Source organism: Oxyura jamaicensis, chromosome 18 (genome assembly GCF_011077185.1).
Source record: "Oxyura jamaicensis isolate SHBP4307 breed ruddy duck chromosome 18, BPBGC_Ojam_1.0, whole genome shotgun sequence".
Classification (NCBI taxonomy): domain Eukaryota; kingdom Metazoa; phylum Chordata; class Aves; order Anseriformes; family Anatidae; genus Oxyura; species Oxyura jamaicensis.
In genome coordinates this window covers 3202606-3225910 of record NC_048910.1, presented here as the reverse complement: position 1 = coordinate 3225910, position 23305 = coordinate 3202606, and the positions used below count along the sequence as shown (strand labels likewise).

Below are 23305 nucleotides of genomic sequence, written 5' to 3'. Positions count from 1 at the left end.
GGGCTAGGAAGAAGGTGGATGGAGTTCAACGGAGATTTATACCGGGTTCCCCCCTGTGGTACTGGGCCTCCACGGGCACGGTGCTGGGCTGGCAGCTCCTTGCCTTCTTGTAACCTCCCCTGGGATCTAGGCTAGAAGCTGCTTTGATCTGTCCCACTGTAGTCATTCTTGTATGGGCAGAGGTGTAAATGCCTCTAAAACATCCTGATCCCTATATACCAGCCTGTGCAACCCCTAAATTGGGCAATTCAGAATCCAGCCCCAAACCTGACAGCAGTGCCCATTTTTGACCTGTACTTTCCCCTTCCTAATATTTTAACTCCTCCAGGTTACCTGAAACCCTTGTCCCATTCCTGCCAGAAATACAGGACTGGGGCAATGCCATTGAATCTCCGTCGGTGTGATAACTGAGAGCAGAATGAGTCCTGGGAGACACCACTTGGTTAATTAAATAAACCGGTGACCTCTGAGCCAGGGGTGAAAACAAGAAGGAAAGGAGGAGAGCGGGTTTTCTCCCCGCCGCACCTCTGCTCTCCGGTGCTTTGGTCCTGCAGCCCAGCGGGGCTGATCTCCTCCCAGCAGCTCAGGGTAGGCTCTGTTTTCCCTAACACCCAGTGGTATTCCAAATATTATTTTATGCATTTCTTTTATTTAAAGAAAAGGTGCTAAAATAAAAGCAGTGCTAAAATAAAAACAGAGGGTCTGTCCTGATTTGTGGTACTTCCTTTTTCAGCTCTCTCTGTTAACAAATTTATTAATCTAGTTGGGATTATTTGTCTTTCCTCTTATAAAATGCCTTTCCTCCAAAAGGAAAAACTACCTATGTATTATTAAAGGAAGGTCAAATCCCAGTGCCCTTTTCCCTGTTGATTCAGTGTTTGGAAAGAAAACTTAACGGGTATTTTTTTTTTTTAAGGACACTGCTGAGAAATAAGAACTGGAGTTCAATTTGCCTTTTGCTTTTAATTTTCCACTTTTCCTTCTCTCTTTCATTCAGTGGAACATGACCTATTTTCTGTATATATGTGGTTTCCCAGCCTGGTTTCTCTAGTACTGAGTATTTGCACTTGCTTTACTTTTAAGAAAGATTGCATCTCTATTATAATTGAAAAAAATCACCTGTTTTATTACAAATATAAACAACCATTAAATGTTTTCACTGATTTTTATGGAGATTTGTTTTAAGCACAGCCTTTATTTTGCATCTCTTATTTTGATGCTCCCTTTAATTTAGTGCACATGGCTATGCTTCTTAATATCTTTAAAAGATCTCAAGCGTATCAAAAAGGTAGATTTTTCAAAAGAGCTCAGCACTAGATCTCTGAATAATTGATTTTTTACTTTTGGTTGTTAAACTAAAAAATGTTGCTTTCTGATCATGCTAAGAGGAAGATTATTTAGCAATATAAATAGAATACCCTAAATGTTTAGTTTGATTCATTTTTGCTTCAACTGCATACTCTAAAACCATTTAAAACCCTCTTTAAAAATTAAATGTTGATGATTTTTTGAAACAAATGTACTTAGGAAGGAGAACTAAACATTTCAAAACATCTTCAAAATGTTAAGTAGCAACATTATTTCTTTTCCCAGATAAACTCATTTTTTCTGCCTTAAAGAAGCCATGGCCTCACTCTTACCATACAGTAGCTGCTATGGGGTGGCTCCATCCCTCGTTCCTGCTGGCTCCCTAAAAATCAGCGGAGAAAAAGGGACACTTCCGCAAAGTGATTCAACCCTCCTACCTTTCTCTAATAGCTATAGGAGTAGCACTCCTAAATTATGTTCTTTCACGTGTTTAAGGTCAGAGGGGACAAACCTGAGCCCGTGGATGTACTAGGTTAAGTGCCATATATATCGTGAAATGCTTCAACAGGCTCCCTTGCATGTTTGGGTTGTAAAGATGTTGTGATATACTGCAGAGGCATTGAAAAATGGTGGGGTTCATAAGTGAAGGGCATTAACATCCTGAGCGATATGCAGATTAGTCTGTATTAGCAACCACATTCATTTTGAAGAGGTTGATGAGCCAGCTTAGGAGATTCCTCTGCGGAGCGAGAGTTGCACCAGCAACCTTGGTGGGGGCAGGAGAGGTCATACTGTGAAATATGTCCTACTGCTAAGGGCTCTCAGTGCACCTAAGGTGATACAGGTATATATTAAACCCAATGCTTCATTAAAGTCTAAGCAGGGTTATTCCATCCTTCTTACCTCAATGCCTTTTGTTGTTTCCCCTGGGCACCCTAAAATAGCGTTGTGTTTGGTGCAGGCAGTTTAGGAGGGGGCGAACTGATTCTTTTAGGGAATATTTAGCCCTGAGGGTACTCCAAGGCACTATGGAAAGTATTTAAACCCAAGGTGTTGTATTTTTATTGCGGGATCTTTGTGTAAGTGTCTGAAAAATGCGAGCTTGCTGCTTATTTTGGGAGGAGGGCTAACAGTGTTTTTGTTATCTCTGAGCATGCTAAGCTGAGTCAGTGCAATGTAATTAATGAGGCCATCTCCCATTAGAGGACAGTGGTAGGAACTATTGCTAATTATTTTGCAGGCATCAAAGTAACAGTGCTGAAAGAGGAGCTCTCAGTGCCCAGAAGATGGTGTAGGAAGATGCTGATTCCTCGCAGGTGGCCGGCTGCAGCATCGCCTGCGCCCAGTGCTGCTGCGGAAGCTGCATTTTGCTGGTGACTGAGCGAGCACAAAGCGAGCACAAAGCGAGCAGCTGAAGCCACGGCTGCCTGCACGGATATGGGTCACAAAGGACTTCTGTGGCTCAAGGAGCAGATAGGTGCTTACACCAAAATAACCTCCCTCCACTGCCAGTGTTCCCTTCAAAGGGTACCTGGGCTGTGGGAGCAGCTTTTACCATTCACTGAACATGGGCTCAAGCCTTTACTCCGAAGTAAAGATGTGTTTGGTGGGCAGTTTTGTTCTTTGTAAGGGAGACGGGGAGGTCAGCGCTGATAACCTTATCCAGAAAGCACTGAGATGGCATTGAACACGGAGATCGGTACTGGCTTCCCTCCATGTCAAACGCAGGAGAAAACGCTACCGTTCTGTAAACTTTCCCCAACTTTCCCATAACTGAGCTCATGAATAGAGTGGCCTGGAAGAGACTCTTTATTATTCCCTCATCCATTTGTTCAGAGATATGGACGTATTAGTGCCGGAAACATCTAAGGCCTTATCTAGCCTGACCTTTTGAAGAGCAGACTATAAAATTTTGTCCATTAACCTCACCACTGAGCCCACTAACTCATTGCTGGCTAAAACATCTCTGCCACTCTTGGTCTGAGGAGCACACGCAGTGGATAATCCACCATTTCCATTAATCGTTTCTTTTATTGGCCAGACTGTCTCTCCGTTTAGAGCAGTAATGATCCCTGCTGCTCCTGCAATGTCGCCGATTCACGGCTTGCTGGAGTTTGTGGTGTGCACGCGGGAAGGCTGGGACAAAGCGGGGAGGTTGCTGTAGGTTAGGAGGTGACACGTTTGGGTAGAGGGGCACGGTATATGGGGAGAGCGAGGTCTGAGATTCAGGTCTCAGAAGGCTGACTGTGTTTTGATGGTAGCCATAAGTGCTGGGGTTTAGGAGGGATTTGCTTTGGATGTTGGCAGAGCTGAATGGGATCTCAGAGGAGTTGCTGGGGGTCCACAGAGGACGTCTGCTTGCTGCTTTGGCTGTGCATGGCTCCAGGGCTGAATCAGCAGCTCCCTGCCGGGTTGCCTTGGTCAAACCAGATGAAAAACTCCAGTGTTCCCCCCATGCCCTGTCTGTCTGCAGCATTTTCCATCTTTGTTATCACAAGCCCTAAATTCACTCTCAAAATCATTCAGCTCCTTGTTTGTCTGCTTGCTTAAGCTCCATAATTACAGCTGCTGCTGAGAGAGCAAAGCCTGCTCCGGGAGACCACCGGCACAGCCCGCGGGGAGCATCGAGCCCCCTCTGTGTCAGGATGTGCTTGCCGTGGGCCGGCGGTGTGAGTCGAGGAGTAGCTCTGCCTTTCTGCAGACAGAACAAATAGAGCAAGGCACAGCCTGCTCCCTGCCTCTGTGGCGCTGCCTTCACAAGCGAGCAGCAGCCTGCTGGGTCCAGCAAGGTGAGCAATATTTTACTGGGGAAAAACTGGGGGCGAGTGTTATGACAGGCAGCCTGGCAGCTGGAGTTTGCCTCCTGAGCGCCTTTGGATTGACCACCTCTGTTTGCAGAATGCATTTTTTCAGGGCTTGTCATTTTTAAGGGCATTGATTTTAACGTATTTTCTTTGGACGGAGGCTCAACAGTGGAGGAATTGGCTCCAGGAAGGAACAGCATTGGCTGGAATGCCTTGACTGGAAACTCTGCTTGTCAACGGTACCTGGAGCAGGGTTTGTTGATAAAAACCCTTCCTTGGATCCCTCCCCAGCATGAGCCTAATGAAAGAGCCATTTGTTTGCATGGTTGTTGCCTTCCCTATGGACAGGTGCCATTTTCAGTGAAACCATCTCAAACAGCACGTGCGACTCACGGAAGTCACACAGCACCAGGGTAGAGAACAGACCTGTGGGCTGGTGAATCCTTAGCATCAGGAAACGTTTGCAGCTGCTCGTGAAAGCCCCTGAGGAGCTCTGGAGCCTGTGCTTCCCTTCCTCCTGACACGTGCAGTTTGTGCAGGTAGGTGTTGGCAGCTGGCGCAGTTTCACTGGCTGCTGCTGCCTGGCAGAGGACAAAGCTCGTGACCGTACAAATGGCATGATGGCTTCTGTTTTCTTCTTGAATACATGCTGAAGGATACCTCAGCTGTAATGGGGTGAGCCAAGGTCTGGAGCTACAGGGCCAGGCAGGCTTAAGGAGCTCAGCCTGTTTGGCTCACTGAAGAGAAAGTTCAGAAGCAATGTGATCGTGGTAGGTAATTCCCAGCACCAGGAGAGAATTTCGGAAGTGTTACTTCGGATGGAAGTTGAACTCAGGTTGGAAATAAGACAACTGGGGAGTAACGTGGTAATTACCCAGTGGAGTGGCTGACCAAGGCAAGGGGGAAGCTCGTTCTGGCTTGGATGCCTCACCTTGAACCTGGATATCCTCCTGGAAGGGATGCCCTAGTTCAGCCATGTGTGAGCTGGATAACATTAGCACTGGTGGGAAAAAGAAACTGAAATATATATATATATGGTGTCCTGGATCTTTTCACATATTGGGCAGCTTTCCCTTGTGTTACTGAGCTCACTGCACAAAGAGTTATTTTACCATTGAAAGGCAGTAGCTGCTCTGGGCTCCACACCTTTATAAAGTTGCTTTAATTGTGATGCAGAGGACTAGATCTTCAGATTTAAATGGGGAATGCTGCTTACCCATCACAAGGGCAATTCAGAACGCTTCAGTTTGATGCTATAAGTAGACACATTGAGCCTTTCCCCAACAAGTTACAGAATAGCTGTGGGAAATACAGATATCTGAGGTAGTTGGCCAACTTGGAAATCGTTAAAGGAAGTGTGTTCATGCTAAACAGAAAACTTGCTGCTTTTTTTATCCTGGATAAAAATATAATACTGGGACAACTGAAATCTTTCACTTTTCTCCAAAAACAATTCAGGGGTTATTTCTGACATGCATTCAACCATTTTTCTTTACAATATCAGTTTTTAGACAAGGAAACAAAAATGTCACTTTGAAACAAAACAGTGGAAGGTCTGGTTCTGAAAACTGGCAAAGCGGTCTGGCTGTCAGCCTGGTGCCAGGGATCACCTTCTATCTCCCCCAGCTGTCTGTGCAGGGAAGGCTGCTCACGGCTGTTGATAAAGATGTCAGCACATCCGAGGCAGCGCTGCTCCCCAGGGGATCGATGCCATGGTTTATGCTGCACACATTTCGAGGCTGTAGCAGAACTTGGGGAGCACAGGCAGCGTTGTGTGGCTGTGCAGGTACCATCAGCACACCCAGCGGTTGTATCTGGGTCTTCTTGGTGTCAACAAGTGTTGGTTTGGTCAGGCTGGACTGTCTACAAGCCCCCGTTGCAGTAGTATGAGGATGCAGGACTGCACACAACGTCCATTTTCATACAGCATATGTAGTGTTCTCCTCCTGAGTGGCTTAGCTATGATAAGGCAAGGTGGAATGGGACATAAATCACAGTCAAATAGCTATGGTATGATGCTGTTTTTCCTCCTTCTCTTAGCGATATTCTTCTCAGTTCATCAGTTTTATAGCAGGGCCTTGGAACAGCTCTGTGCCTGATTCTTGTTAAAAGTTGCAGATATCTGTTAATGTGGGGCAGCTGCTGTGGCTGTCGTAGCATTTCTGGGCTGCAGGTCAGCGTAAAGGGATTTGGATAGCGCAGTTCCATCTGAAGGGCTGTCTTGTTAATTCGGGTGTGTTGGATGACTCCTGGAAGCAGTTTTCCTGAGCTATAAGAGTTTGTAATAAATCTTAATGAGACACCCCTGCTGTGATAAATCATTTGTTTCTCTAGTAGGAGCTTGGATTATGGCCTCCAGGGAAAATGGGAGGAACCTCAAACCCTGCTCCGGGACGGTGTCAGCGGTTACCTGGCTGTTTACCATCCAACCAGAAAGCATTAGAGCAGCCACCCAAAAGCCTCAGAGCGTTGTCTGCTGTTTGTAAAAGTCAATGTTGCCTCCCAAGGCAAACAACTGCTCTCAAATTAGATGCTTTATTTCCACCCAAGCCCATGAGGAATAGAGAGATACTTCTCCCTCCCTACCTCTTGTGTTAAAAAGCATCCAGAAGGTATTTACAACCAAATCAAGAGAAAAGAGGACCAATCCAGAAGTAAATCCCACTGGTGAAATCACTTAATTGTTTTCATTCTGTTGGTGTCTAAATGCTCTGCTTGAGCACTGGTGCCACTGGGGTGAGATTTGGAAAACATGTGGAAGGCAGTGCCTGTGCTTTGGGGAGCTCAAAGGCTGCACTGAAGACCAAAGCAAACTGAAGACCAGAGGTGACTAGTTTCCCAAAGGTGCATGATAGATTAGGCCAGCCATGAACCTTCACCACAGCCCCTTTTCCCTTCCATTCCATGCTACTTATACTTTGGGGTATTTTCTTATATGTTTTTTGCTATCAGCAGTAAGCAGACACTTGGAAACATCCTAATCTGGGGAGATTTCTAGGTGAGGAAGTACTGGAAGCACGAGGCAATGGGCATGTTCCAAGGGCACGGAGACATCCATAGGAGCTGTGACAGGTGTGGATTAATATCTTTGCTAATTTGCCTTTCTCTCAACAGAGATGGCAAAATTCCTGGTGTCAGTCACAGGTTTGGTGGAAGACATCCTATCAGAAACATCTCTGCGTCATCCGGTTGGCCAAGACACCTGCAGGTTAGTTTCCAATTCAGTAATGCGTGACCTCCTGATTAAAGCATTTACATAGTTTGTAACTAAAAAACAGTCCTAAAGGATCAGACCTCAAACCTGCTGAAATGTACCTAAATCTTTAATTGTTTGCAGTAAACTCTGGATCGAGTCTTGAAACTGTTAATTAGGAATCCTCTAAAGTGATGGTGTAAGCGCTGTGCTGGTAAAGTGCAGGTTGCACAGCAGTGATGGGGTGGTAAATCCCAAGGAGAAGTTAGGTTACCGTGATCTGCAGTGCTTAGTGAAATGGATTCAAGCCAGCAAAATTGTCTTAATCCAGGCAATTGCTTTTGTGTAATCCTGTAATTGGGTTAAGCTTGTAGCCCGGGACACTCTGCAAAAGGTTCATCCTGTTCAACCTGGGGACTTCACTGTGGTATGCAAGGTGGAGTGTCATCGCCCTCAACAGTGGGCAGAAATAGGGACGGCCAGAGGGTGACCCAGGTCTTGGTGGTCTCGCTGCCTCGGTGAGTGCTTTTTCTCTCTCTGGATGAAGAGAGCTGAGGGAAGTGCCTGCTGTTTGGTGGGGACAATCTGGATCTGCAACCTGGAGGGATGGAAGCTGGAAAGAATCTGGGAAGTACTGCAGACATTGCTGTTGGTAGGACCCCCAGTGAATGGTGTGTACTGTGACTACAAGGGACAAGGTTCCCTTGGAGACTGGTTAGGGGAGTTATTTTAAGGTGACGTCTGATAGGTTTGTGGAAGGAATTGTATGACAAATCAGCAATTCCTAGGACCTGAAAAAGCTTTGATATGAGTCCTTGCATAGCTAATCTGTTGATATCCCCAATGGGGATGAACGAGATCAGATCACTCTTTATTTATAGCATATTTATACAAATTCAGTGTTCCGAGGCTGCTTCCATTCACCTTTGAGATCAGGAAGGAACGTTTTTCTTCCTTGATGCATAATTTGGTTTCTGGTGGGCTGGGGGAGCTCTTCCAGGACTCAGCAGCCCTGAAGCCTGCAGCATGGGAGGAGGTAAGCAGCTCCCTTCTGCTGGCATCTCATTCTCTCCAGTGCCTGATCGTTGCACTCAGTCTCCAGACCTGAGGTCAAGAGGGGATTTTCCCTCCAGGTTCATTGGGTAAAGACTGCAGGAGGTTGTTGGGTGGTGGTAGTTACAGCACATCTTTCTTTTTGTTTGGTCGTGTTTGTTTTGCCCTTCTACACAACAAGATCTGCTTGCCCTGTCCACCTGGGAGTTGTATTTAACAAATTCCCTGTTAATGTCCTCCTCGTGTTTCCTCAGTCTGAGGGGGAGCCTCAGGGGAGAGAACCTCTGCCATGCCATGTCTGCCAGACTTTGTGAAAGATAGGAAAAGAGACTGGGGGGGGTCATGGTAAATAAGACCTGTTTTGAGTGGGAAATGGAGTGCAGGCCTGGGAAGAGACAGACGCAACTCATACTACTGGAATGCAGTTGCTGATGGACCGGTTAAATTCAAAAGGCGATGGCCCAGGCCCAGATGTTTAAGAACTTCAGCATGGCTTGAAATTGGCATAACAATAAAAGGGCTCTTGTTTGGAAACAGTTTCTTTGAGGTTAAAAAAAAAAAGAAAAAGAAAAAAGCAAAAATCTGCTCCATCTGGCATTGAGATCCTGGTGTCCTGGGCATGGAGATCCAGCGACGTGGCTGTGGAGTGCCACCATCACTCGCAAGTGCCAGGTCTCCTGCCACTGCCCAGCACCGGGAGCGATGCAGCTCCTCTGTGAATGGGGGGAGTGTAGGCGTGCTGCCGTGGCTGTAGGGCAGCTTGTGAGGTGCTGCAGAAGGTGAGGGAAGGGGAGCAGTGGTCCCCATAGGAGTGTAGTTAATGGAGAGGGGTGACAGCCACAGCGTGTGCCAAAAGCTCTGGCACCCCTAACTTCAGACAACCACCTGATAGACATGGAGAGCCTGTGGTCATCCCACCTGTACCCCTTGCTCATTGTCAGGTCCAAACCATGCCCCAGGAATGGTCCCGTAGGTGCCAGTGGCACATCTTTGGTGATACTGCAGTAGGACTGTGGGACCAGGCTCAGGAATTTGGTTGCAGATAAATGAACCTGCAAGAGAAGAGGCAGAGCAGGTCAGACCCACCTGCTGCCATTTGCCACAGATCTGCTGGCTTAGCCCAGCAGATCCACTTCAGCAGTCAGCAAACTGCATTTTGAAACCGCAGCCTCACCACGGTGAGTGGCAATATTCCCCAGTCTTCTGGGGACAGCACTTTGCCCCCACGCTTCCTAATGTGCAGCTGGATCTTTCCCAGTGATCCCATTAAGGCTCTTCAGGGAACTGCAGGGAAATTATGTTAAGAAGATAATTATAGGGTAGCCTGGGTAAAAAGGCAGGTCAAGAACGATCTGAAGAGTTGGGGAATGAGTTCAGTTAGCTGAAGAAGTGTCGTGAGGTGTCCGTTCCCTCCAAGATGTTTTCTCACTGCCTCAGATGAAACCTTGGTTGCAGCTTTGCAAATGCTCTTCTGGTTTGCAGTATTTCCCTGGCACTGCAAACTCTCCTTGCTGTATGGATACCAGGTACTGCCAGCGCTGGAGTTAGCTGAGAACAGTTGGATTATAGGATTTAGAGACAGATGGGACCCTTTTCATTATATTTTTTTATGATTAGCTCACAACATAACATGTGAGGCAGTCACGTATTTCATATTCACACAACAAATTATGCATCTAGTATGAAATAGCTCTCGTTTCCTTCTCTGAAATAGAGTACGAATTTCCATCTGGAATATATAATGTGGTTTCCATATGTAGAAACAGAGACTTGTAACAAGTATCAAAGCAGTAAGAACATTTTGGATGCTAATACGCTGTGGAAGTGTCTGTCCAGTGAATGTACGAGAGCTGTCGGTTGATTCATGAATTCTAAGACAGATGTAACTCAGGAGCGGGGTTTAAGCCCAGCAGGATCTTTGAACGCAGTCTTCTGGTTAAGGATACTGAATTTAGGGCATCTGTGCTGGAGTGGGCTGCGGTGCACTTGGTTCTGCCTGAAGCCCTGTCTACCCTGACCATGTGAAGAAGAGGTCAAACCAGCTTTCAGGTCAGGAAAATACTTGTTCCACAGTTTTCAGAGCTCAGCATAGGTGGGTGCTGAGTGCCTGCTTGCACGTAGATGCTAAGTGTGTTCTGCAGGTTCTTGCTCTCACCTTAACCTCCCGATGTACCCTTCTCATTCTAGGGCCAGCGCACCAGGACTTGTCTGGACCAAGCTTCTACCAAGTGTTGGGATCGGCCTGTTTGGGGCAAGACTCTGTTGGGCTGACAACCATGAGATTTGGTGTTTTCAGTGTGACTGGAGTTTGTGCAGTGTGGAGGCTACTGAGGATTTCTGCTTTTGCTGCCTCCCCCGTGTCAGACAGGCAGTCTGGCCCCATGACAAGCCGAAGGTGCCCTGCTACCAATTCAACATCTCAGTTCCTGGTTAGTTTCCATTACACATAGAACATGTCAGAGTTTTCGCCTTTTTTTTTTTTTTTTTTTTTTCCTTTAACTTATCATATCCTCAAAGCCTGTTTCTGAAGGGTGAGTGGATTATTTATTGCACAGTGCAGTTTGGTGAATATTGATGGAAATGGCATCTGGTCTCCAAATGGAGACCTTCTCCCCCTCCAGGTCCTTAAGAGAACATGACAGTAATTGAGCAATAATGAAATGTTTCAGGAGGAGTGTCGGAAAGTTCAGAGTGGTATGGGGGAGTTATAAATCTGGGCTGCATTTGGCTTGAGGAAGAAACCCCGTTATAAACTTATTAGCTGCTGACACCGTGCTTCTCTCACCTTGCACAAGATGTAAATCTCGCCTCAACGCCGTCACACCGCCTTTCACTTGCACCTGACTCAAGGTGCTGCCGGCTCAGGCACCACTCTTCACTCCCCAGGAGATCAGTAGCAGAGATCAGGCACACACTCTGATCTGGTGCCTTCGAAATGCTCTGGCCAGACCCCTCTGTGGTGCTCCTACAGACCTTAGCCTGTCTCTCTACCACTCTTGCAGCTATCCACTCCAAACTGGTTGGATAGAACTGGTTGCAGATGGTACCCAGGAGGTCTTCTGATTGCTTGGCACCAGGAGAAACCTGCTTGCCATGGAGGTAGAGCTCGGGTTGCTGATTCCTGCAGTAACAATACGTGCCAAATAGGGGCACCTTAAAGGTTCTGTCCATACATCTCCCTTCTGCAGTCATTTGTCCCAGCAAAATACTGAAGCCTTGGCTTCAGTTTTGTTCAGACTAGCTTTTGGGTACCTAAATGGAGACTTCTTTCAGCTTTGTAGTCTTCATTAATTATTCATGTTTTTTCTAATTTGTGCGTCTCAGACAAGATTGTTTTTTTCCTTTCCTCTCCAGAAAAATTGTTCCAAGTTCCAAGAAGGGATTCTTTTTAGCACTCAAAAGCTATTTCTGACCTGTCACATTCAGCTCTTAGCTTGGACTAAGTTGTCCCCAGCTTTCTATCTAAAATGTGGTGGGAAGTAAGCGCTTCCAGGGGGTAACTCGTGTCCCCTGTTTCAGATACCTCTCAGGGTAGGATGAGGGTGGTTGGCAGAGGTGTCTGGGTGATGGGTTCATGTTAGACACCACTCTGAGACTGCAAGGATGGACTTCACCTGAACAGATACAATGATTTGCAGCATAGACATCTGCACCTGAGCAGATACCAAGCCCTTTGTCACCCATGCAGAGAAATAGGTACTTGTAAGGTACAATTTTTGAGGTTTGTTTAGCTCAGATGGAGAAGAGCATGCAAATATTTATTGACTGCTGTTGACTTAATAGTGATTTTTTCTGACATTGTCTTGTGACAATGTCATCAGCTGAGGTTTGTGTCCTGATTATTGATGTCTATTGTGCAGCCATTTCTTGATCCAGGTGATGTGCTAGGAGCTAGTGGAGGACCCTTATCAGAATATTGTTAAGGAGTATATAAAATGTCTGGTAAAAGCCTGTGTACCTGACAGCTTTGCAATCAATCAAACCTGTGATCCTATCAAGGAATGGAATCAGGTCTTCTTGACATTAGAAGGAAAATAATATGGTGCATCGCTTCCTAACGGGTACTTATCTTGGCTGAATGCAGGATAGCTCAGAGACATGTACGGAAGGGAACTAAAAATATTGGACTGACTGAAGAATATTTTTTGCATCCGGCTTTGTGAATCTTGTGAACTCTTGTTCCTACAGTCAGTGGTTACAAAATACTGCTAAGTGTCTTTTGGAGAGAGTTGTGAAAGGACTGCACATTTAATTAATAATGGTTGCATATGTCTAAATAAATTCCTGCAAAAAGTGACATTTTTAAGGAGATCTTATGATAAAACCACTCTGGAGGCAAAGTTAGACTTTCCCAGTTTCACATTTAATTAACTTAGTCTGACTTTTATAGGGCTTTGTGTTATGCATTTCGTTCTTCAGTAAACAAATGGCAGAAAATTAAAGCAGAGCAACTGCCAATGAACAGTAAATTTAATTGAAAAATAATGAGTTGCCATGGGGTGCCGTAGGGTTCTGCAAAGATAACGTTATTTGTCTTGGAAAACTTCCACTTGCATATGTCAAAATGTGATATATATAAGGAACAAAAGGAAGAAATATGACATTAGATAGGAAAGGGCTAAAGCCGGATTCCTCATAGTGAATTTGGGGCTGGAGTTAGGTGGAGTGAAAAACTGATTTCCTGCGCTCCGTGACAGCTCAGTACAATTTCCATTGGATGCATCGCTAAGTGAAATGTTGTGTCAGGAGGAGAAGTCAAGTGGCTGCAATTCGTAAGGTCCAGATGAGCGGGAAGGAAGATGAGCATCACTGTCGCAGGAGGGGAGAAACGTGTGAAGTGATCTCGGGTCTTTCATGGTGAAACAAAGGCGAGCTCCGAATGCTCTCTGGTTTCACATAGATTTCAAGGGAAATTAAGTGTCTGGAAAACAGAAGAAGTGAGCCCTTGAACAAAGGTGCTGGATTAAGACAGACACAAGATGTCTTCTTTTTGGGTTAAAATGATAGATTTGCATTACTAGGCTTGGTCCTCTTTGGGAAATACTTGAAATTCATTCTGATTGAATAACTTCCTGGGCTGTGAGTAGCAAGAGCAAATTTGCAGACATTGACTGACAGTGAACTGTTAATCCAGTTGACAGAGTAAGCAGTTACTCTGAATTTGCAGCCGTGTAATAGATCCACAGCCCTGGGTACCTCCCTGTGGGTGAAGGTGATGTCCTGGCCATGCCAAGCCCTTCCTGCTAAGCTGAGTCCCGCAGATGAGACCCCTTTCACCCAACGCATGCCTCTTTGATTGCCAGCGTATGAAATGCGACGTGTAGCAGTTCGTTTTTGCAACATCTGTTTTCCAAGCTCATCATTTCCCAGCAGTTCCCACTATGCAGCAAAACCCACCTTATTTACAGCCTTCACATTTGGAGGGCTCAGCAGAGCCCAGATTTGGCTGACATTTGCAAGGTCCCTGCTTTTCATTTTGACCCATTCTTGCTTTATTTTTAGCTGTTTTAAAATGGCACATGTTTCCGTCTTTTAGGTAATGAGATGCTTTCCACTTAATTCAATCACTAGTTAATTTGATCCTCTATTTAATTTGTTCCAAACGTCTGGAAGCAAAATTCAGTATCGTAAGTATATGTATGTATTACACATATAGCTTTCCCCCTTTGCTCTGATCATTCTGCTTGCTCTAAACAAGGCTTATAATTCAATCTTGGGCTATTGAAACCTGCCATTTAATTAATAAGAAAAGCCAAAATCAAAGGAAGACAGAAGGCAAAGAGAAGGTTTAAGGAGTCCTGGTAATAAAAGATGACTACGACTGCAAGTGGCATCGTGGAGTACCTGCTGTTGGCTGAGAGCTCAGCTAAGGGCTATCAAATCTATGAGCATGGGGCTGAGGGTGGGGGAGAATTGGTGGAGAGCAAAACCTTTCAGGGAAATGTTAGGAATAAATGTGAGTGGCCCCTTGCATGGAACAAGGTTCGGGGCTCGTTGTGATAAAACGGAACATAAAACCAAAAATGTTGCACAGCAGAGTTTCATCAGTCACCCGGGGCCTTTGGAGCCTGGAAATCAGATGGCAAGGGAAGAACGCCGCCGCAGCCCGTGCCAAATCCGTGTCGTCTCCAGTGCTGTCAGGAGCACCCGCCAGCACTCCATAAAGCTTTCACTTCCATCTCTAACAGATCCCCCCCCCAAAACCTCACTGACCCGAGTTAATCAAACACTCACCTCGGTGCTCAGCCTCTCTGCTGACCTTTCTGGCTGCAGTATCAGCAGATTGGCCCACGGGAGTGTTGTGTCCAGCTGGTGGTGAGGCAGTGGATTGTGTAATGCTTCCTGGTACCTTGCTTGTGGGCATCTCACGGGGTTTGCAAAGGCAGTGGAGAGCAGGCGTGGTGGGAACCTGGGGCTTTGCAGCCTTTGGGCCATGTGGATGATGGCATGGGGGGATTTTTCTGTGTCCTGGTCTGAGCAGTGTAGCTGTGGTCCAGCAGAAGTCCTTGGCAATCTCTCTGTGCAGCTCAATTATTTTCATGGTGCTTTGCTTTTCAGAGACACTGAGTCAGTGCCTGGGGGTGAGCTCGGCTTGGGTGTCCCGTCTGAGCGGTGGCCAGTGTCTGGGTGCCCCTGCCAAGAGCCAGCTCCCAGATTGCTGGAGGACATGGGATGAAGTCCGTGAGACACTGAGCCTCAGCAGGGAACCCAGCTTTCACTTATTTTCCATTGAGAGGTGAAGGCAAATAAAAGCCGAGTCAGCAGGCAGCCCCACAAATACTGGGGGGATTGAATTAAGTGGAAAACTTCTCATTTCCACTGCATGCCTGCCCCTCTCCCGCTTTCTGCTGTAAGAGTGTGCTCCTCACTGAGGAGGCACAGCGGTGCTGTGAGGTCTGCTAGGGGCTTTCTGGCACGGACAAGCCTGCAGGGCTGGCTGCAGCGGGGCTCCTCCTGCAGGTGCTGCTGGTGCTGGCTGAGGAGGTTTGGTGCCCGAAGCTCTGGGTGGCTTCCCCGTGCCCGCAGTGTGGCCCTGCGTGGTGCTGTGGGTTACCTGTGCTACACCACGGCAAAAAGCGGAGCACACAGATGTGAGACAAATGCAGTGATGGTGGCAGTGCCAGGAGAAGGTGGGGGGCATGGCAACCGTCCAACAGCCGGCCAAGATGCGGGGAGGCAGCGAGTCCGCAGATCGGCGCAGCGAGCAGTGACCAGGCCTTGGCTGGGCTTCAGTTCCCCCACGAGATGGAGACAGCGCTGCTGGTTTCAGTTACTTCCCAAATGTGGCACAGGAACGATTTTTCTTAATAAATTGCGAGGAGTAATGAAATAAGACAGAGCTCTCGAGAGGGCGTGAGGATTTTTATGGGAGCTGCGGGGTGAATATTGATGAGCAGCTCGTGTCATTATTGCTTACTCCTGGTTTGTGACCCGAGCTCCATGGCCCTTTGAGACCTCTGTGCCCCAAACTCCAGGCTGACGCGGTCTCTAAGGACTGTTTTCATCTGCAGTGTCCATGGGTTATGTCGGGGATCCTTCCTCTCTCAGGTGTTGGGGTATGTCTTGCTGTAGCTTTGGCTGTCGGGGCTGGGCTCCTCGTGGTATGCAGCCCCATGGAGGTCCTCACCATGTCCCATCACAGCGTGGAGGTGAGCTGATCCATCTTATCGTGCAGTGACCTGGGGAAGCGTGCTGGAAGTGTGAGAATCAGCAAAACATAACTCCTATCAGAGAGAGGAGACTTTTTCCTCCTTGAAAGAAATAAGAGCATTGTTTGTGTTCTTTCCTGAAGCAAAATGCTCCAGCCTTTCTCCTGTGCCACTGCCAGATGCTGGGAGGGAGCTGTCAGGGGGAGGTTGTTCCTCCCTGCCCCAAGGCAGGACAGGGGGAGCAAATACTCCCCTCTCTCTTGCTTGGTGCCTGTGTGCAAGGTCTTCTGGTGCAGCTGCAGCCCCACGCCTGTGACTCCGGGTAGAGGGACGGGTGCGTGAGCAGAGACCCAAGCAAAGCCAGGTGACTTGGGTCAAAAAAACCCTGAGTCCCGCTTCTAAGAGCTGAGACCCCGTGGCTGGGGACACACTCTGCTGGGCCAGCTCAGGACTCCCTAGGGAGTGCAGTCTCGAGAGCCCCGATGTTTTACCTGCCTCTTCCACTGCTCTCCCCCACGGCCTCGGTCATGTCGCTTCCCCCGTGCGGAGCGGGGCTGTGCCTTGCTGCGCTGCTCAGAGCAGCCCCGGGAGGCTGTCCTTGGAATGCCGCTGGTGGGGGCCTGGGTTTGCTGCATGCTTGGCATCACCTTCATGTGACAAGTGTCTGGAGAAGCAGGGAAGTTTGTCAGAGGTGTGGGATCAATGTCAAACGTTGCCTGCAGTGACGGGCAGTGTGCTGAGACACACACACAAATGCCGGCACTTCGGGCCTTTGTTCACAGCAGTGGCCAGTCAAAGTAACAGGATGACTCGATCTCATTCTGGCCTGGTTCGTTATCTCAGTTTCACTATTTTTTCTGCAAAAAAAAATATGTTGTGTTCCCGACACAACACACAATAGCACAATGGCGCTCATTGGGGGACTAATCCTGCAACAGCCGTACCGGTGGGGCTCACAGCTGTGAGCGCAGTGGGTGCAAGAGGAGATCTCTCGTAAGCACAGAGCCTTCTGTTCGTCCTGGCTTCCAGACCAATCTCATCTGCTTTTACCTGAACCTCCATCTCCCTCCTCTTCCCACCCCAATGGAAAGCAAGCCTAATAGAAAGAGTGGTGCTAATGATCACGACCCCACTACTATTTTATTTCCAATTGGCAGCCCATGCAAGCAGCCCTATTTTCTTTTCTAATAGGAAACTTTATGATGTACCAAATTACCCTGTAATAGTCTGTGCTGAGCTGCCTCCTGAAAGGTAAACGATTTTGATTTTTTATGATCAGTTTTTATTACTTTTTTTTTTTTTTTTTTTTTTTTTTTTGCCTATTCCATAAAAAGAGGGGGGTTGCATTGAGGAGCCCCCGGGTGGCGGAGCGGGGCCAGGTGGTGCCGTGGGAGCGCTGCAGGTGCAGGGCAGCGCGGGTGGCTCCGTGCCTCACCTCCCGGGGGGGGGCACGGCTGCTGCTGGCCCGCGGGGATGCTGCTGGGTGGCAGAAGCTGCTCACGGGCACGCAGGGGAGGTCCTGGGGGCCTGCGAAGCCCAGGCACGATTCTGCACGATGTGGAGTGCCATCTCCTGGCTCGATAGGAATTGACCGGGCTCTGGCAGCGCTTGTCTGGTCCACGGGGCAGGGAGCCTGGGGCAGCTGCTCCCTGCAGGCTGGGGTCGGGAAATGATGCAGAGAGAACGGCAGCAGCAGGGGATGGGGACGCTTCATCCAGAGCTGCTCTCCCGAGCTAGTCGGGGAGAGCTCATTTCCTGATAACAGCTTCGTTTTAATTAGAGGAGCTGAGCCCTCACACCACCCGATTGGAACTGAAGTTGACGCCGCTCTGGGAAGTCGTGGTGGTGTTTTCCTCCGCGTTCTGCAGTAGAGAAGCAGCAGGGAGATGTGGGACGAGATCCAAGGAGTGATTAGACAGGAAACATCCCATAGGCATCGCTTTTATTTTAGCTGAAATGAGGTGCCTAAATATCTTCCTGGCTCTGCGGGAAGATGACTGCAAAGACCACACTTAAATCATTGTAATGTCTGCTTGTATTTGTGAAAACATGCGGCTGGGGCTTTTTGTAGCTGGATCTGCCTACAGATATAGAAGAACTGGAGCACGAGAGGTGAAGTCCTACCTGGTCGCAGTTTGTCCTGTCCCCTGGTATGGTAGGGCTGATGTTCCTTGCTGAGGAAGTGCTCTCACAGGTTGGTCTATATCAGGTGCCTTTAATCACTGCCTGGATCCATCACGTTTCCATCAGTTGATGTCAATTCTGATAAATCTGACTGCAAAATAAGGAACCATTTATGTGAAAAAGATTTTAGCGCGGTCCAGTGAACACACTTCCCATTTTTTCAGTGTGAGTGTTTTTCCAGTAACTGTAAAAAATGTTTGAAAAAAATCTGTATCTATTACCAGTGACTTCAGCAGAAAAAAGGAAATCTGTAATGGTGAAAAAACAGCACTGATTTTGTGAACAAATAATCACACACTTTCCACTGAAGTGCTCGGTGAAACCTGTGATTAAAAATACTCCATACAATTTGGCAGCAACGTCGTTGGTTGAAAAATGACATTTAAACACGCCTATCTGTAGGAAATAAAACCATGTTTAGAAGTTTGAGCCTTGATGCCAGTTGCAGGTGGGTAACAATGGGATTTCGGTGCTGGTCTTTGTTTTGCCCAGTAACAGCCCCAGACAGGGCAGCATCGACCGGTGCCTGCCGCTCAACTGAGCGCCCCTCGTGCGCGCATCCGTGGAGGCGAGCGAGCTCCAAGCCAGCTCCAGACATTTGAATAAAGGGGGATTTAATGGAGCTGCGTGTGTATTTATAGCAGCTTCTGTCGCTTGCCTGTCTCAATAGACTGTCGCTGCGATCCAACGGCAAATCAGACTGCAGGTGTGCTTTTTGGCACAGAGGCACCCGTGGGTCGAGTGCCCGCTGGGCAGCTGCCGGTGGCCTCTGGGCTGGGACAGGGACCTGGCAGTGCTGCGTCCAGGGGTGGTGGCCCAAGCATGGCTGCAGGGTGGGCTGGGAGTTGGACTCTGGGGGCTACCCACAGGGTCTCCAAGAGGCAGCAGGGGACAGCTGGCCCACTCCTGCCCTGCTTCCCAAGGGTGCCCCCCTCTGCTCAGAAAGCCTTTGGGGAGGCCAGTCGGAAATATTTCCGAACCTCGGTGCTGGTGGGCTCCCAGGCTGGTTGCCCTGTTGCCTCTGAAGCAAGCATCCCTTTTCCATGTTCCACCTGCAGACCTTTGGTTTTGCCCATCCAAGATTGTGTGTGGGAGGTGAGGATCTCTTTCTGTCTGTCTGTCTGACTAATCCCAAGGTGCCCCTCGGAGAACCTGAGCATCCATTTCAGCTTCTTTGGCTTGAAAACCTCTGCCCTGGCTGGAGCCACCAGCCTGTGCCCTCCTGCCTCACCTTGGTAGTTTTGGGGGGCTGTTGCCTGTGGGGACATCCTCTTTCACCTCTGTCAGGGTGTGCACAGAGCCGAGGCAAGGTGCTCTCCTCCCCCAGGGAGACCAAAGGAACCTCACAGCAGGAAGAGATAGGAAGCAGGTTCTTGGACTTCTGCACTTCAGTGCTGATGGTGGTGAAAGAAAGGGCAATAATTCTTTTGGATTTACTTACTGTCCAACTCTCTGAGACAAGATTATGCACTCTTTCCCTGTAGAGAGCAGAAAGCAACAGCAGTGTAGGCAATTTTCCCAGGCGTGGCTGTGTAACACGGACGAGCATCTCTTTGCAGCAGTGCTTGGGCACTTCTAAAACATCTCCCTTGGTACAAAGACTGAGGGGCAGAAAGCAGAACAGGCTGGGAGCTGAGCCCCCTGCACGCAGCAGTACCTTCACCCACTTTTAACTCATCTCTTTCCTTAGCTCTTTACACCTACCAACACCCTGCTTTGGTTTCTTTGAAAGCCGTCTGTTTATTATATGTGGGTGAAATCTGGCCGTGCTCTACTGTTTATTAGTCCAAAACTGAGGTCAGGCAGGTTGGATTTCTTTCCCGAGTGCTTTTATAATATTTGTGTTAGCCGGGCAGCTAAGTGCTGTCAGATGTAGCAGCAATGGAGCTTGCTGCTGTTGAAATTTTTATGGTTTCATGCATTTTACAGCATCACCTGTCAGACTCCAGCAATCATGATGTCACCTGTAGTGGAATATATAAATTTGAACAGCGGAGACTGGAGCTGGGGGAGTTCTTCAGTAATCTGTGCTCCCTTCTCCCCTCCTCCCCTGCAGGGGAGGCCGGGAGGTCTAAGGCATGGCGAAAGAAAAGGAGCAGACTTTTCTTCTCCCCTGGGCTTTCCCGCAGCCGTTCTGCATGATCTGGGCAAAATCGCTACCTTCGCTCCGGGCTGCAGTTTCCATACTGCCTCTTTGTTTCGCTCGCTGCTCCTCTGGGGAGGAGATCTCCCGTATTCATCCCAAGGCATGGGAAAGGCTCAGGCAGTGCTGGGGAGTCTCTGGTAGCTGCGCAGTGCGATGCCCCGTGGGGTGGGATGGGGACGGCAGAGCTGGAGGCAGGTGCCACGGGGCTGGGAGTGTGGGGCAGCAGGAGGGGTGACCTACCCAGCACAGAGGTTTACTGATTGCAGTTGGTTTTCTGAGGGTGGTCAGCACCTAGCACAGGCATGAGCTGTGTGGCAGGGGGCAGGAGTCACTGCTGTGCTCGTGGCATCGGGCTCCACTTTGGATGTGGCTCCGTGAACCGTGTGGTCGTATCCTCAGCTCACCCACGGTCCGCATGCTCCAGCCAAGCAGGCATTCAGAAATTAACGAAAGATTTGACAACACATCAAGTAGCGGTGCTCATTTGTGTTTTTGGAAGCAGGAAAATGACTGCGTTTTTTTCCCTCTTCTCAGGGGTTGGTGTAACCTTTTCCCTGTAAACACTACCTAATCAAGTATCAAATGAGCATTAAGATGATATTCCGTGTGGCTTAGCAACCCTAAATGAAGACATGTAGCTCTACTGCTGGGCTGTAAACCCTCAGTAAAAATGGCTTAAGAACATACCGATCGGGTTTTAAGAGCTGTGTAACTGATACGCATCTTATGGTATCGTTAGGCCTCAATAAATGTGTTTCTAATAATCGCTATTTACTGAGGTTTCGCAACTATGCCAGAGGTATGTATCTGTTACCTTGTGGTCCAGCCTCAATAAATGTGTTTTTAATAATCAATTGGTAGTTCAATAATAAACAATAATTGCTTTATTAAATATGAATTTGAACATGTTCTGCATTTCAGTCGCACTGAATTCACCATCTATGATTTTTTACTCTGAAGGAGCTTTTACTGACCGCCTGTTCGTCCTAGCATGCATCAGATACTGCTGCTCCCGTAGAGCATCGCTGACTTCTGATTTATAACTTATGACAAGCATTTCACTGCTTTGTTTCTACTCTAGCCTAAGCAGTTTATCTGTTGCTTCCATGTAGCCTTCCTCTGAGAAATGTTGCGATCTCGCTTATGGATCATTAACTGGAAATGAACTTGGGACCCTTGGCTCTGAACACAGCCTGCTGCCACACAGCCCAGCAGACCGGTGCTGGTAGTTGGCAGTACAAGTAATAGCAGCTTGGGACTCTGATCTTTTACACAGTAACTGAAGAGGAAAGTTGGTTTCTTGCAGTGCCATTGAGAAGGCTTTATTGTTTTTCAGGGCATGGGTTTACCATGGGTCTTCAGAGCCTGGTGCTCCGCACGGCGCAGATGTCCCAGCTCATCTGCCACTGACTGCCCTCCTGTGCCACTTCTGCTTGGAAGGCTGGGGAGGTCTGTCTCCTTCTCATCAGTTTCTGAAGAAAGTTTTCTTCCCAGGGCTGGTTCAATTGTTCTGGACTCTGCTGAGCACGTTGAGCTTCATGGTGTGTCCCCTGACCTAGCGGCCAGTCCTGGACAGGAGGTGAGGAACACAAGTAGTATCCGTGATTCACATCACTGCGCCCCGTAGGTTCATCTTGTGTCCTAAATCTCTGATTTGAGATCTTTATAATCTTCTGTACCATCATACCCAGAAATATCCTGCACTCCAAAGGCACAGCAGTTGGTTGTTCCTGTCCCTACACGGGAGAGAGACTGTCAGCCCTTCCCCTTCCACTTCACTTGAGGAAAGCTCTGAATCCCAGCTTCACCTTCTCAAGTGACCTTCCAGCATTATGTTGGACCACACTCCTCACCCCTCCACGGGACCTTCTGCACAGCTCCTCGCCACGCAGAGCCGTGGGGCTGGCTGAGCAGCTATCCCCTGCTTTGCCACCCCACACAGCTCAGCCCAGCAGGACGAGCAGAGGAAGCGTGCTGCAGCTGGGACACCCCGCAGATGCCAAACCCCTCCGAGCAATGAGAACCGTATGTGCGCGTCTGCGTTCCTTGCCTATGTCGAATGTCACATTGGATTAAGGCACATCAAGCCATAACGGGTGCAGAGTTCGATGCCTTTAATTAGGCCAGTCAAAGGCAGGAATTCCCTTCTGCCGGGCGAGTCTGCTCCCATGACAAGAAGATTAGTGGCCTCAGTTTGTGATCGTCAAGCTCGGAGGTTTCCATGCCCCTTTAAGTCATTTACAATTTTCTCTTCCCAATACTGGTAGTTTGGAGGGGCTGTTTTCATTCCAGGAGGGCAGGGGTCAAAGCATTTTGGTGAATGTCCCTGGCTTGTGTTTGGATAAATCTGCTCTGTCCTGGAGTGCATCGGGGCTAGACTTTTGTGTCTGTCCGGACCTAGCAGTAAGACCATCAGAGCACCAGGGCCTTGCTGGCACTGACAGTGGATGTCTGGTGGACATCAACTGGCCCATGTTTTTGGGAGGTGCAGTAAGGGACACACCAAAGAATGGAAATCCTCCAAGGAATGGAAATCCTCCTGTCTGGTGGCACATGGCAACCACAAGCTGCTTCGGAGGTATCCCCATCCTTCAGCTGAATGCTGGAGGGTTGCTTGCTGGTAAAGCAGTTTGTAGGTGCTTCTGTTTGAGCAGTCCCAGGTTGCCGTTTATCCCTTCCCCTGATCAATCCTGTTTAACCATCTCTCTGTCCTCAGAGTTAGGAACTCCCAAGGGTGGTGCTCTGGGGCAAGAGACCCACCGGGAGCTACTCTGGGCTCCTGAAGCCTGCTGCTGGTGCCTGACAGCTAGTACTAGCTGTGCTGAATATGGATAAAGCCTTGAGGACCTGTGGTGCAGGCTAAATTGTCTAAAGTGTCCATTTCTAGGATGTTACTGAAAACTCCTGGCCTGTGTGGCTTTCTATTTCTTTTTTTTTTTTTTTTTTTTTTTTTTTTTTTTTTTTTTTT

At 48.2% G+C, this 23305-nt stretch overlaps 1 protein-coding gene across 3 annotated transcripts in view; it reads left to right on the top strand.

Annotated features, from left to right (window-relative positions):
- The first annotated feature begins 4275 nt into the window (after positions 1-4275).
- LOC118175763 overlaps positions 4276-23305 on the top strand; it is a 55857-nt gene continuing 36827 nt past the window's right edge. Inside the window, exons 1-4 of one of the 3 annotated variants that reach the window (XM_035342293.1) lie at positions 4276-4651; positions 4768-4978; positions 7227-7320; positions 10546-10787. In XM_035342293.1, coding sequence (XP_035198184.1) covers positions 4931-4978; positions 7227-7320; positions 10546-10787 — 384 coding nt within the window. In that variant the 5' untranslated portion in view covers positions 4276-4651; positions 4768-4930. Of the gene's footprint in view, positions 4652-4767; positions 4979-7226; positions 8448-10545; positions 10788-23305 lie in introns of all 3 variants that reach the window. The other 2 variants (XR_004755114.1, XR_004755113.1) reach the window with 2 other exon arrangements.